At 34.3% G+C, this 15,685-nt stretch overlaps 1 protein-coding gene across 7 annotated transcripts in view; it reads left to right on the top strand.

The window, feature by feature from the left end:
• The window catches only part of Drep4 (DNA fragmentation factor-related protein 4), a 100,991-nt gene that overhangs the window by 23,518 nt on the left and 61,788 nt on the right, over positions 1-15,685 (top strand). For 4 of the 7 annotated variants that reach the window (XR_010856217.1, XR_010856218.1, XM_067121955.1 and 1 more), the window contains exon 4: positions 727-906. Coding sequence is in view for 5 of the 7 variants with exons in the window: in XM_067121955.1 (XP_066978056.1) it covers positions 727-906 (180 nt within the window). In the remaining 2 variants the exon portion in view is untranslated. Of the gene's footprint in view, positions 1-726; positions 907-8,932; positions 13,415-15,685 lie in introns of those variants that run through there. The other 3 variants (XM_067121951.1, XM_067121954.1, XM_067121953.1) reach the window with 3 other exon arrangements.

A 15,685-nucleotide genomic window follows, 5' to 3' on the forward strand; every position in this document is an offset into this window, starting at 1 on the left:
ATGACATAAGGGCATAAACAAAATTGAAGCTCTTTGCTGAGTTGTTCCTATCTTTCCCCGAAAGTGGGCAGGGCAATTCAACTACCCAAAATAAATAGCGCAACCCGTGAATTTAAAAATTTTAGCTGCCATGCAAGTGGAAACTGTAGCTATGTAATTGCTTGGTAAGTATATGGAAAACTTTATTTTATCATAAAAATGTAATTTTTAGACATTGATGTTAATATAATTTTTTTTTTGTAACTAAAATCTTTAACAAAGAAGAGATTTTAAGTTTGAAATATGACTTCGTATGACTTATGGAGTCATTTGTTTGCAGTTTTCTAGGTTTTTATATAAAGATGGGTAAAAACCTCATCTTTATCAGTTTTTTTTAATAGATTGATTGATAATAAATTTACAGTGCAGTTCCTAAAGAAACTTAAAAATGAATTTGAATTTGAGAACGGCAAGTGATGATGTAATAAGCATTAGGCATCCCATAGTATTGGAGATACTCCTCTGTCTAAATGACATAAGTTCACTCATGAATCACCATAATTTAGGTTATTGGTCTTACTGCAGGTAATTATGAGCAATTAAAATAATAGGTTTCTGTTTATGAAATGTTATTATTCCAAGTTTTACGAGTTTCTGTCCTTAGGAGTTGTGAATTTGTGTTTGTTCATTGTGTGTAACGTTTTGTAATTTTAAATGGTTTCGTTAAGTTGTAGTATCTGTTCTCAGGTACAATGCTGACTACTTTGACCGTTCAGCTGCTTCCAATGCACGTCTTTGTGATACCAATGGTTTGTTTGAATGTGAGGGACTCTATAATGAGCCAACATGCAAAGACAATCACATTATCAACCCATACAACACTAGAGAAGCACGCATTGTCTTTTCTACATGGAATTTGGATCATGTGTAGGTATTTTGTATTTTGGTGTAGTGTAATACATTTAAAGGTAATGGAACTTGTAAAAGTAATCTTTTATTTTGAGTGTACTCTAAATGTGCTCATGCAAGATTACAAACTATCATGTTATTTCTAGGCTTAATTTGGCAGTGGAGGTGGAGAGACTAACCCTTAAAATACTACAGTAAACCCCCCGTATTTGCAGGGGATGTGTGCCACACCCCCCTGCGAATAGCTAAAATCTGTGAATACTTAGAACCCTTCTAAAAACACTTAGAACTGCCTATTTTGATGGTTCAAAACACAAAAAAACTAAAAATGCTTATACCTGTACAGGTGTTATCCTACTTGCGATGGGGTTAGGTTCCAAAAACCTATCATTTGTTGGAAAAAATGTATCTCGAATATAGCCTAGCCTACGCTAGGGTATCCAGTGCCATGTATACATAAAGTATACTGTACTCTATATATACATGGTATAGTAATTATTAATATCAGCTAATTCTGGAGGTTCATGCAGAGTGACTTATGATAGTTCAGTACAAAGAGAAGTTGAATAACAAAAAGAATTAGCTTAGCCTACACTATGGTATATCGTATACATATATAGTAAACCCCCATGTTCTCGGGGGATGCATATCACACACACACACACACACACACACACACACACACACACACACACACACACACACACACACACACACACACACACACCCGTGATTAGCTAAAATCCACGAATACTTAAAGCCTCTCTAAAAACACTTAGAAATGCCTATTTTGATAGTTCGAACAAAAAAAAAAAACCCTCAGAAAATGCTTACACCTGAGTATTTTGATAGTTTTATCACAAAAAGTGCATTTAGTAGTAATATGTGTTCTTTCATGCCCAGTAGTTTTGATTAAAATACTTTCTCTCCAATTTTATTTATGGTTGAGTTTCATCTATGTTGCCGATGCACGATAATTTATGCAGTAAACCTCCCGTATTCGCGGGGGATGCAAACCGCACCCCCCTGCGAATAGTTAAAATCTGCAAATACTTAAAACCCCTCTAAAAACACTTAGAACTGCCTATTTTGATAGCTTAAACACAAGAAAAACCCTCAAAAAATGCTTATCCCTGAGTATTTTAATAGTTTTATCACAAAAAGTGCATGTAGTCATGAAAATTATATGAAAATACAGTAATTAGTGAATATTTCTCAGTGAAAAATACCGCGAATGGACAGATTTTCCGTGAATAATGGGTAGATATATTCCACAGAGAAATCCGCGAATCATGAGAACGCGAATACGGGGGGTTTACTGTAGTCATTAGCAGCCTGAATATTGTTTTCTCAGCTTCAACTACAACTTACAGCTTAAATTTAGCAGTATCTTTCCTTGTCGATCTTTTATCTATACCAAATAAGAGTATAATTTAAAAATATATCAGTCCTAGCCTACTTAACATATGTACTATAAATACGGTAATTGTTTACTACCATACGATGGTTGAAATACAAGCAAAACGGCTGTTGCTATCCGATTCAGTTATAAGCAAAACAACAGTTTCTCGTTCGGCTGTTTATGGCTATACACATTTACGCAAGAGTATAACGTTACTAACAATACTTTTATCATTCTCTTTTACTTTTTTTTTACTTTTTTAACTAGAAGATGGGATAAAGAGATGGAGGAAAAGAAGTTGTTTTATTGTAATTGGGTCTCTCTCACTGCCTGATTGTACGCTGCTGCCTGCGCCCGTGCGAAATTTTAAGATATTTTATAAATATTGTCATATTGGTATTAATTGCTTACCCCATTGCAAAATCGAATTATCGTAACTTGAGCACTACCTGGGTACCTTAGTATTTTAATGGTTTTATCACAAAAAGTGCATTTAGTCATGAAAATGACATGAAAATACAGTAATTAGTGAACATTTCTCTGAAAAATACTGCGAATGGGCGAATTTTCACCGAATAATGCTTATATATGTTCCATAGAGAAATCCGCAAATCGTGAGACCGCGAATACGGGTGTTTACTATAATTAGTAAATATTACCAGTTTAGTAGACAGTTGAGAGTACTTGTGCTTAAGGATACACCTTCTCTCTCTCTCCTTTGTTTGGTATGACAATAAACAGGTATAGTGAACCAAAGCAACTGGCTACTAGCTTTCAAGATTTTTAACCCTTACAGGCCAGGCTAAACTATACAATTAAGAACACCCCTAGATTGGGAAAACTATAAGTTTGTTCAGTGGAAAGAGGAAGATATGCAAATGCACTTGGTATAATGAAGAAAAAATTCAAAAAAATTTTCTGCACATTCCACTGGAAGTTGCAAGTGAATATTTCCAACCCTATGTGGTAGGCTTTTCCTTGACACTAGTAAAAATACACTAATTTTAGCAAATTATACATGTTCTTTTTAATACTTTTTTAATTTTATTTTGTAAAATCATGATATCATAACAGATAAGAACTAAAATTAGCAACAATCCCTGACTATATTTATGGTAAAATACTTATGAGATGTACTGGGATTGGGAGGTGTAGTACTTTTTATTGAGTTATAAATATTCTTTCTAATATTATTTTTATACTGTACTGTACTTTGCAAAATTACAATTACAGCTGAATTATTTTGTGAAAGATAGCTAAAACCAACAGCAATCCCTAAGTATATTTATGGGCAAATGAATACAGGATGTACAGGAATGGGGAAGTGTAGTAGATTCCCTCATGAAATCTCAAGTCACACTTATCTCCTTGTATCCTGATCTGAGGTGTGAGTGTTGCCATATATAGGCGATCCATTATTACTGGTAATTCACATTACGTTATTTTAAATGTATGATGGTCTCAACCAGTGACTTTTCGTGGTTACGACGCGGTTCCCATAAATAGTTAAATAATTCAATTAAATAATTCATGTTCTGTTTTTTACAGTATCATTTCATTATTTACATTAGTAATTCACATTGCAGTACTGTATTTTAAATGTATGTGCTTCATGTGTTATTCTTAGTCCATATATGTCATAGAAATGTGTTTTGATGTCCCAGAGTATGACTTTACTACTGCATTAGCAAGGTGGGTGATGTAGGTGCTTATTTAGGTGTGTTCTGGCTTACATTGAAAATCAGTCTATGATGCATCATTAGGAACATACTACGTATAATTTGTTCAAGTATTATGGGGCAAAATAACAGTAATCATAAGAGCTGAACCAGAGAGTTTCGTATGCAGTTATTGGGGATCAAAAGAGCCCTGCTGTCCATTAAGGGTCAATAGTGTATTTTAGCAATTTTTCTTTCCTTGGAATAATTTGTGAACTTGTCTGTTGTTAAAGTTATTAGTTATTCAAACTAACACCCTAACCTGTTTGGATACTGATAAAAAATATAGTTACCAGTAACATAACCCCTCTAAGTTTTCATAGACTTTGTTACTAATTTTTCTGTTACATAACTGGTAGAGATACATTCAGGTGTAGTAATGGGTAGAAATTATAGGAATTAAAAATAAAATAGCATATCAGTTTATTTAGTACATGGAAAATGTAGAATTTGCAAGTTAATGGACAGTGTTTGTTATGAGATAAAATGGGATAAGACAAAATACTTTCCTAGTCTGATTTAGATAAGATTATAGGTATTGTTAAACATAGCTTAGATCTCTACCCCGATAGGCGAGGAGATATAAGCTATGTCTAACAGTAAGTATCTAAAAAATAAATTTTATCATGAAAATATATATTTTTTTCTGATAAGTCTTCTGCAATTGTAGCTAAAACACTTAAAGAGTAATATTCAATTGTCTCCCAAACATTGTTGTGATTGTTGTGCATCTGGTGCAGTTATCCTGTGGCGTCTATGAGTTATAGGTAGCCCAAGGAGTTCAAAACAGAGAAAAGCATAGAGAACTCATTTTCCTGTCTTATCCTCATAAAAGGAAAATTTGGCATAAAAACATATATGGTGATTAATAGTTTGTGATTTGCCTTATGTGTATATATCTGTACAGTACAGAGTTACCAGTACTAGTATCTTGTTCAGCATTTTTGATTGTAGTGTAAATGCACATCCTTTGTTACCTTAACACTACAGTATTTCTTATATTATATTATCATTTTTCACTTTTGCACAGATAAAAATTCATGTTTAACTATTTTAATAATCTTTTAAGGATTGCAGGTGGATGACGGTGTTTATGTTGTGAAGTAGTTTCGCATGCCAAGTTTACTGTTTAGTGTTGATAGTTTTAGGTAATATAAACTTTGTTGTAGAGTTCGTCTTGCAATCAGATAATAAAATATTTTATTATTGTAGATTTTGTCCCATGTGTGATGTATTACTCACCCATGACAGAAGCAAGAGATGCAGATATTTGTGGCATAGATTCATAGTTTATTATATTCTTCAAAATCTGCATCTCTTTTTTTGAGAAAGAAGTGCTAATGTGGTTGTCCAGTTCTACATTCCTTTTGATTGCTTATTGATACCTGGGACTGTACAGTATAGTAAGAGAGTTGCATTGATTATATGCTGAAGAAACATAAACAGATATCCAGAACTGATGTGAATTCATTGTTATTGACTGTAGGGTCATATAAATCAGATTTATACCTCTAGGAAACTGGTTTTTGAAGAGTCATAGAGGATAGACCAGATAGAACCTGAGAGGTGAAGGTCCCTCTTGGATAAAAATATTTATGTCAGACCTCTGATTGGTCAGTTATTATCAGATTAGGAGCATCTTGCCAGGATATATATTTACCTTGGCAGGACAACAGTAGATGTCATGTAATGAGTGGTGATACCTTCACTATCTATAAAAAGAAAAAAGCTGGGTCTTGTGAGTCTCTTATAGGTGACCATATAGAGACATTCAGTTTTGCATCAAAGATTAGGAAGACCATTCTGCACTCACTAACACCTACACATTCTGCGCTCACTAACACCTACATTGTATTAACAGCAACGGAGCTTCCCATTTCCTTCATTTCTTCAGACATGCAGGGCTCTTGACTTAGAAGACCCCAGTTGTACCACCTTATCAGCTATTTTACCTTCCCCATTAATCTTCATTCTTGAAAGAATTGCATTGGGTTAAAGTCTTTTGATACATAGCACTGCTTCCTGGCAAGATGAAATGATAAGAGTACTTCATGGATCTGTAGGCTTGATGTCTTCATTTTCTTCCTAGAAAGTGTCAACATAGACAGAGGAGTATCCTTCGTGTTTTAAATTCCAGTGCCCAGCACTATGTATTGTGGGTTTATCTTTGGAGAGGTCTTATATCTAGAAGGAACCTAGCAAGGATATGTGTAGCCTTATAAACCTTCCCTGTTTATTCACTTTCACTTATGGTAGCTCTCTCATCAACTGGTGTGGCATTGATCAAGGATGTGTTTTTGTTGCCTTATCATTCATTTTCCTTTCTCCTTTGTGCAAAGAGACTGGGCAACCAGGAAGTGTTTTGATGGATTATTGAAGCTGTCTTGGTGGATTAATGGCTAAAACATCTTTTCATTTCTTTCCATGTCACCAAGCCTTTAAGTGAACTCTCAGGCTGATTCATGAAGATGTTTTTTCTTTATGAAAACATCATAAAGATATTATAGTGTGTGAAAATACTGCCCCAGGGAACCAGATGTCAAAGTCCCGTAAAATCTTGTACAAAAGAAGGATGTAAAAACTATTGTTCTTAAAAAATAAACATAAGATCCAACAATGACCATTAATAATAATAATAATAATAATAATAATAATAATAATAATAATAATAATATGTTGTTGTTCAGAATAAAATCACAACATTTATGGTATGGAAGTCATTTGCATGAGTTACACTACCATGAGTTGATGGTTTTGTTTTGGTTGGTGCAATGGGGTCAACTAACTGTCAGTGTATTGTTAGTTCATTAATTTAAGAGATATATTCTTTGATGAGAGGTAATGGCATCCTTTAGAAGATTGATATTGTAATAGTCTTAAAGACATCTGTTGCTTCCCCAAGGGCATAGCATCTCAAGACAGTGAACTAGATCATTTTTATTCAGCAAAAAGTAAGGGGGAGCTTTGGAGGAATGGTGGGAGGACATCAACTAATGGATTAGATTTGGGGACTTGACATCCCCAAGATTTTGTCTTGTGGATGTGTGTTTGTCAGAATCAGTAGACCGGGAAAACAGATATGCGTCATCACAGGGCTATACAAATATGGAACAGGCATGATATAAATAAAATTGGAAGTAGAACTATCCAAAAGGAAAAATGGGGTAAGGTATGGATGTTTTGACCTCTGAGTTGGTTGAAAACTGGGATACATTATAAAGAGAGTTAAGACATCTGTAATATCTTGCATAGTTCCTCCCACACCCAGTGACTAGCTAGTCAGCAACTTTGCAGGAGAGGATTTTGGCACATTACAAGTGTTTCCAGAGTATGACTCCATTGTGTTTTATTATTTAGAAAGTGGTTCTTACACGTTCATAGAGTGAACATATCAGTCTGGAGAACTGCTAGAAGATGCGGTCCAAGCAGTCACAACAGGTGAATGAGGGCAGAAAATATTAAGAAATAATTTCTTTTATGTAAGAGACTCGGTTTTTTTTTCTTTTTCAAAAGATATTATTCCAGAAGTCATAGTGTATCCTATCCAAACTTAGGTTTGGGTAGGTTTTTGTGGGTAAAGGTTCCATTACTAACCTTATATCTCAACACTTAACACCAAAATACTGTGGAGGTTTAAGGCACAAAAACTAGCATGATCATGTTAACATTTTTATAACTCAATATTCACACTGAATGGCCAGTAGTTGATCAAGTTTCTTTCAATCACTGTTTGGTTACTGTAAAATAACAGTAATCATTTGAGAACACATCCTTAATAAAAACTCCCTGTTCCTTGGGCTTTCCAACTCAAGTTTGTCTAAAAGTTTAAGTCGGCTGTAAAAATCAATATTGCAAGTATGATATGATTGGCAGTGCTTGCATAAGAAAGAACTAATTCAGTGACTCCTGCACTTAAGTAAGAGCTACGTTTCTGGGCCTAGGTGGAATGTTTATGTCAAGTCAGAAAACTCATGATTATCTCTCAAAGTCCCCTTTGGGCCCTTGTCTTTTCTTAGAAATTATGATACAGTTAAGATCTGTCAATCCTTTGTTTCTTCCCAGATATGTTCACAACCTCTCACAGTAGTGTTTATTTTCACTACAGTCCTCCCTATCTTGCTTGCAATGGTAGACAAAGACATGCCACCCTCATACCCACTAATGATCTTTAGCTTCTCCTCACTTGTTATTCTTGAACACTTTGATACAACACTTAAAAATTAACTTTTGTTTGCATTGTTTCCAAGAAATGTGCAAAACAGCAATTCACTAGCCACCGAAAAAAAAAGTTCATTATAGCGATAGTTCTTTAAATACACTGCAACACCCACATGCTTGTTTGCATAAATCTCTTGCTCACAGAGACTGAGTCATGTTCCATTATAGTTACTACTAAACTCTTTGGCAGAAAATAGGGTGGTTAGTGTTGGATGTACAAGTATTGCCTTGCCATGCCATAGTAGTTTCTTGCTTCAATTTGCTTTTTTTCCATGGAAATTTTTAATGCTTTCCAATTTAATGTTTTTTCTGAAACTTTACATATTTCCGAATATACATAGGTATAGATCCTCTAAAGATATATGTGCAAAACACAATATTTGTAAGTCAGGGACCATTAATATTATGCCCTATGTACATATTAATTGGTTACACACCTCACATGGGCCTGCAGGTGCAGGAAAAAGGATGGTAGACTTTGGGAAAGGAGTTATTATTTGCTTATTACTGCATTGGGAAATTCCTGACATTCTGCTTATTTGCAAAGTAATGGCTTGTTTCTGTGAAGAATAAAAATTTAGTTGACTATTTTTTATATCTCTACAGTCAGTCCAATTCCTAATGTATAGTTACAAGTACAGTACAAGAACTTACCAGATATGAAGCATGTGTTAATTTTAAGCTTCATTCTTTTTTTATATTTCAGAATAGAAAAGTCTAGAAGCATTTTACCTTATTTGAGAAAAGCTCTTGAGGGACCAAGATCAGATGATGTCAATCTGTCATATTTTCATGGCTTACTATTTTTACACAAATGTCAACAGGGTAAGACTGAAAGAGGAAACCTCAAATTGGTTCACATAGCATGCCATGATAAGAAACTGCATGAGGTACAGTGTGACAACTCTTTAGTTTATAAGGTGAATAGCAAGTATGTTGAAGATGGTAATGATACTGTTGATAGTCCAGTATCTCTCTCATCTCATTTACAGTTGGGGATGATTACAAGGCAAGGGTTAAGAGGGAAAAGCAGAAGTAAATTCAATGCTGTTGAGAATTTGTCATTAGCACAGAAACCTTTACTTGGGGTCACTACAAGGCTTGGAAGGAAAAGAATGATGCAAGAGTTTTTAGAAGGTAAACAAAAGAAGGCTAGATTAGTTATATAAAAGAATTTCAGAATGTGATTTTAGATGTTTATTTTTATGAAAATGTTTTTTCATTTTGAAAATGAGATGCTGTGATGTTTTCTATATAATGAATGTTTGAAACATTTTAATAACATTACATTATTGTAAGTGATGATTGCTTTATTTTAATCTGAAAAATGTGTTTTGTTATTATTGATATTATTATTATTATAATTTTTTCCCTTGTCTATCACAGTCATCCTATTCGACTGGGTGGTTTTTATAGTGTGGGTTCCAGGTTGCATCTTGCCTCCTTAGGAGTCCATCACTTTTCTCACTATGTGCACTGTTTCTAGTAGCACACTCTTCTGCTTGAATCCTGGAGCTACTTCGACATATATTTTTGCCCAGATTCCTTTTCAGGGATCTTGGGATCGTGCCTAGTGTTCCTGCTATTATGGGTATAATTTCCTTTGTTATCCCATATCCTTCTTATTTTGATTTTCAGGTCTTGATACTTATCAGTTTTTTCTCTTTCTTTCTCATCTACTCTGGTGTCCCATGGTATTGTGACATCAATGAGTGATACTTTCTTCTTGATTTTGTCAGTCAGCATCATGTCTGGTCTACTGGCACATATCACTATATCTGTTTTGATGCCGTAGTCCCAGATCTTTGCCTGATTGTTTTCTATCACTCCCTCGGGTTGGTGTTCGTACCACTTATTACTGCAAGCTAGCTGGTGTTTCTTGCATAGGCTCCATTGGAGGTGCTTTTGCTCCTGAATCATGCCTCTTTTGTACTGGTTCTGTGCAAGCTCTGGACATTCACTTGCTATGTGGTTTATGGTCTTGTCTTTCTTATGGGTGAGATGTTATTTCCATCTATTGTTCTTTGAACATATCTGGTTCTTAGGGCCTGATCTTGTGCTGCTTTTAGCATTCCTTCTGTTTCCTTCTTGAGTTCTCCGCTGTGTAGCCATTGCCATGTTTCATCACTTGCCAGTTTTTAGTCTGTCTCATGTACTGTCCATGCATTGCTTTGTTGTACCATTCCTCTGTTCTGTTTTTCATTCTCCTGACTCTGTATATTTCTGGGTCTTCATCAACTTTTATCAGTCCTTCTTCCCATGCACTCCTTAGTAGCATAAGTCTTCAAATGGAGAAACAAATCCACAGGTATGTAAATGTGCATATAATTATAGATAGATCTGTACAGATCTATCTTTAAATGTATGTACTGTTACATAACTGTGGATTTGTTTCTCTGTTATTACTATTATTATTATTATTATTATTATTATTATTATTATTATTATTATTATTATTATTATTATTATTATTTCTGGAACCTGTTGTATTGAGTTAGAAAAGCTCTAATTTTTCCTCCATATATAAAATTATTTTGCAGAGTCATGAACAGAAGTGAAATTATACTTAATGTAAATGGCCAAAATCTATCCTTTCAAATTTTATTTCAATGAAAGATATCAAATTTATCTTCCCACAAGAAAGACTTCAGAACATACTTATACCAAACCTTGTCTTTGCAGATCTTCTTGTTACTTTATTTTCTGAAACACCACAGTCTATGAGGCAGTTCTTGTCTCTTTGGCCACAGTCATGTTGTCACATTCTGCAAAAAACTAAAAAAAAATTTTTGATTATCAGTGTTTGTGTACAGTTCAGCCAATGGACAAATTTTATATTTACACAAAATTCAAGACAAATTTTTTACATTTACCATCACACAAGGAACTTATTAGAACACAATATTGCAGATCAGGATACCATCTTTGTGCATCTCCCAGTTTCTTGTTTTTCTCAAACGTCATTTTTCTCTCTACAGTCAGCATTCATAGTCCATAAAACAGTTTTATGACATTGTTGATTAAAGTCAGGTTTTTTTTACCTTTTGTATCAAACTCAAAGTACTTCTCAGTATTGCTCACTGTGCACAGCTGTACCAGGGAAAAATGTAGAGATTGTGTTTTAGTTGGGAAGAAAAGTTCACCTTGTTTTCCCACTTCTGCTAGTTCCAACTCTTTCAGTTTTTCTTTTTATTTTTTCTTTAGATCTTTTTTCCATCCTAAGGCTATACCACAGTTAAGTATTGTTGTGTACTCTTGTAATGTCTTGTGATAGTAGTAGGTTGAGAAGGCTGGTAGGCTCTTTGATTTATGAAATTAAACTGCCAAGATAAGCACTGGGGCACTTTTTCACTGAAGACAATGAAAAGAGGGGTTGCAGTGGTTGGACACGAAGATAAGAAATCCAGAAAATAAAGGAAATGAAGTACTGGACAAGGATCTAAAGATGAAGCTGGCAGAAAACCCCACAATTGCACAAATTAGTAACATTTGAGGCATTGGACAGCAAGGTTGTTAATCAGCTCAGTGGTATGGTTAAACTAAGATATACTTAACTTTTGAAGATCAGAAATGGAGGAAAAGTCAAAAGATAAAATGTGGATGTAGCCAAGTAAAAAGGCTAGAGGCCAAAGGGACTCTGCAAACACTCCCTAGCAGTGCGCTGCAGTGCACCATATGAGATGCACTGACAGAACTACCCACCTATTAGTGATAAGCTCTTGTAGGAAAATTACTGCGCCAGTGAAGTTATTAAAGAATCGTGGTAGAGGATCAACAGTGACTTCTCCAGAATTCAGCATCTTTTTTTCATGTTGGAGGGTTTGAATGATGCTGTCTTTGTTTTACAATCTTTGTTAGATGTAACTGTGCCCCAGTGTTCTGAGCAGTCAGTTTGGCATTAACTAAGAGGACTGGCTTACTGCAATATGTGCCACTTGAAAACAAAGCATCTTGTATTTTAATAATTTACTTATATTTTTATATATTTATGTATTAATTTATATTTTTATATATTTATGTATTAATGTATTTATTTATCTTTTTTCTTTTGTAATAACTGATCTCTTCTTCTCTATTTCCGGTTATCTTCTGTAGCATTTTTCAAATGCAGATTGAGTTTCAAGTCAGAGGCACATGCAGGCTAGTGCCATATGGATAAGCATTTATCTTCTGAATAATAATAATAATAATAATAATAATAATGATAATAATAATAATAATAATAAAATAATAATAATAATAATAATAATAATAATAATAATAATAATAATAATCTACATTTTGAAGATGATTTAACAGCTAGTATGTTTTTATATGGTTTGCACTATGTAAAATGTCCATGCTTTTGTATTATAGAGCAATGACCAGTGGTTTTAGGAGAGTAGGGTTTAGATTATGACACAGCACAATGTGGCCGAAAAGCACCATTTATGTTGGTAGTGTTGACACTTTCTGGTAGTTTTTACAGGGAAAATGCTGATAGTGTTCCTTGAATGCTGTGATACTTCTGTATTTTTAAGACCAGCATATTTAAAGAAACTTTGTGTGCTTTGGGACATTCTTTCCTTGCTAAACTGTTTATGAAAGAGGTTGGCTATGTGCATTAACATGGTTATCAGGGTATTTTTGATACTATTCGTATTGTTTACAGCTGGGGTCAGTTGTAGGTGTACAGAGTGAAAGAACAGAACTTTATTTTACCTCCTCAAATTTGTGTTCAGTCATTGTTTTATTGCTAGTTTTTTGTTCTTCATCATCTCTAGAAGTTATTGCTATATCACCTAATAAAACAGACCAGTTCTGTTTATCAGTGTGTTTGTTTTCACAGCAAAAATGTGTTCAATAATTATGGTAGACATTTAAAACCTTTGGTGACTGGTAGTGATATAGAAACCCTTAGGAACTATTGTCCTAAAAATTTTGTTATAAAAAAACAAGGTTTCTGTTGCATAAATTGTAATAAGCTTGTGTAAGTGTTGAAATATACTGGATCAATGCCCTTTGTTGAGAAATGGAGAAATGGAGGTGCTCATAAAGTGGCCAAAGTGGTAATTAGTATGTCTAGATCATGAAGCTATTTTAAGTGACTACAGTATTTAATTCTGTAAAACCACCATGTTTAATAAATGGCAGATTTTGTTGAGTAATAAATCTGATAATAATGTATTAAAACAGATCAAACCAATCATTATGTTTTTTCATTCTTTAGAACAAAAACTTAGCAACCCAATCACTGCATGCAGGTTACTACAAACAGTCATGTGAATGCCCAGACTTCAGCTAACAATGAATATGAAGTTTTGGAAATAAATAAATTAGGAATATTTTCTCAGAAACAACAGAATTGTTTACTTTAACTAATTATCAGATTTTCAAAGATATAAATTTTAGTGTCAAGACAAACCCTTAGGACCAGTCATATAACATTCATGTATTTTCACTCGGTGAAAATACTATTAATAATGTTCTGTAAGTGAGGAAGTTTCACTGGCTATCGGTTTATCTGTAAACATGTTAAAAATAACTTCATTTGGTTAATGATTGATATATTAGCTGAAATTTGTAATCAGTGGTTTTTCTCAGATCAAAAGCAGCAATTCATGGCGCTACTTATTTAACATTTCTGAATCCTACTATCTTTAAGAAATGGAAGGTTTTATAGAATAATGAATCTTCTAAATTTAAAAAAAAAATCAAATCCATCATTTAAGTGTGGCATATTTCAAACCAAAAAAAGTGCCATATTGAAGTGGTTTCATCTTTTCTTAAAGTTTGTCACATTCATTTGACACATAGATATATGATAAATGGTCCACCTGACTTATTGCAATCAGAGTGCAGATCAACACTGACCATTAAACACTTGATTTGCACGTCTGACCTTGTTCTTTGTCTCAAATTTTGTATAGAAATTATGTATAGAAAATTTCTTGGCTTTTTCATCTAACCAAAATATACAAAATGTTGTGTAATATTATTTGAGGATACCTCCAACTCGGATTCTGTATCTGTGTTGCCAATACTTATGTTAAAACTTTTTTATTTGGAATGAATCTTACAAACTGCTAAAATTAGCTTATGTCTTCATGCCATTAGGTGCGATCAGCATTCAAAATAAAACAATAACACATGGCTAACCCACTAAGGCTGTCTCTGTAATCACCTGTTTCCCACTAGGTGGCGTTGGAATTTTTACGCTCTTGTCAGAATTCTTCATGCTGTGTCCTTATGCAGACAGTGTGAATCGGCATTAGTAATAATTTTGATGATTTTGGCTGATTTTCTCCTGTAAGGTATTGTAATTATTTTCTTTTTTGCATTATATCATCTACAACAAGCAGAGTTGAAAGCAGTAGGCTGTATAGGAAAGAGTTTGTGGAAACAGAATGTTTTGGTTGGGCATGATGGACACGTATGTTTTAGCCCAGCTGTTGAGGCATGAGTGTGGTGTTCTTGTGAAGATAATAAGGAGTGATCTGTTGAAAGGATGAAAATTTTGTGAAGTATTGGAAGATGCTAGAGGCTGATAGGTTACGTAGACAATTCGTTTGGGCACACCATAAACCTACTCAGTCTTTTCCTTTTGTCTTTTGGTGTTGCTTCTCCTCCTCCATTAGCCTACCTGTTAGCCTAGGTTAATTTCTCTCTCACTCCTGCTCTGCCGTCTTTTGCTCCCTATGTGGTTCAGGAGAAAAATAATAGGTAATTGAGAAACATTCTTTTATTATGGTTAGAAATTTGAGCGTATATGTTAGGAAAAAGATCGCCCCCCCCCATAGTGATCGTCCTTTTTCAGTTTCACCCAAGAGAGAGAAGGTGTCGGAGCCTTGGCGTCTGTCTGTAGCCCACCCTCTGGACTGCCCTTTGCCACCTCTCGCAACTGTCTTTAGCTTTATTCTTTACTCAAAGTTTGATTGAGACCCAAACCTTATTCAGTGGAGTCTCATATCAAACAATTGACACTGTAATGGTATGTCTTACATACTGGGTTTTGTGATGAAAACAATTTCTTCACTCCCACATGCATCATCTGATTAGTTGTACCTTTTCTACTTGAGCAGCTGTCTATCAAGGAAAAACTTTGTCCTCTTCCTGTTAGGGCCATATGGTGTTACTATGAGAGACTACAGAATTTAGAATAAAGGGCTGAAAGTCCACTGGTCCAGCACCCTTTGCAATACCAAGATATTTAGTGATCTTATAGGCATAAATCCATTACATGGATTTAATCATGGTATAAAGAATAATGAGTTTTTATGCCAAATGTATTTTGTTAAAAAATGTTTGTTTTTCCACACACAAACCCAATACTTTTTGGGAGAACATTTGGCCTCCTGTTAATCCTCAAAGTGGTACCTTAACCATATTACAATGAGTGATCAGTTTCCATCACAGGGTAATTTTCAGGGCCTAGGGTGCATATTCAAGAGATGCGTAAAAGGAAACTTCTGGGACGTAT

This window comes from Macrobrachium rosenbergii, chromosome 20 (assembly GCF_040412425.1).
Source record: "Macrobrachium rosenbergii isolate ZJJX-2024 chromosome 20, ASM4041242v1, whole genome shotgun sequence".
Taxonomy (NCBI): Eukaryota; Metazoa; Arthropoda; class Malacostraca; order Decapoda; family Palaemonidae; genus Macrobrachium; species Macrobrachium rosenbergii.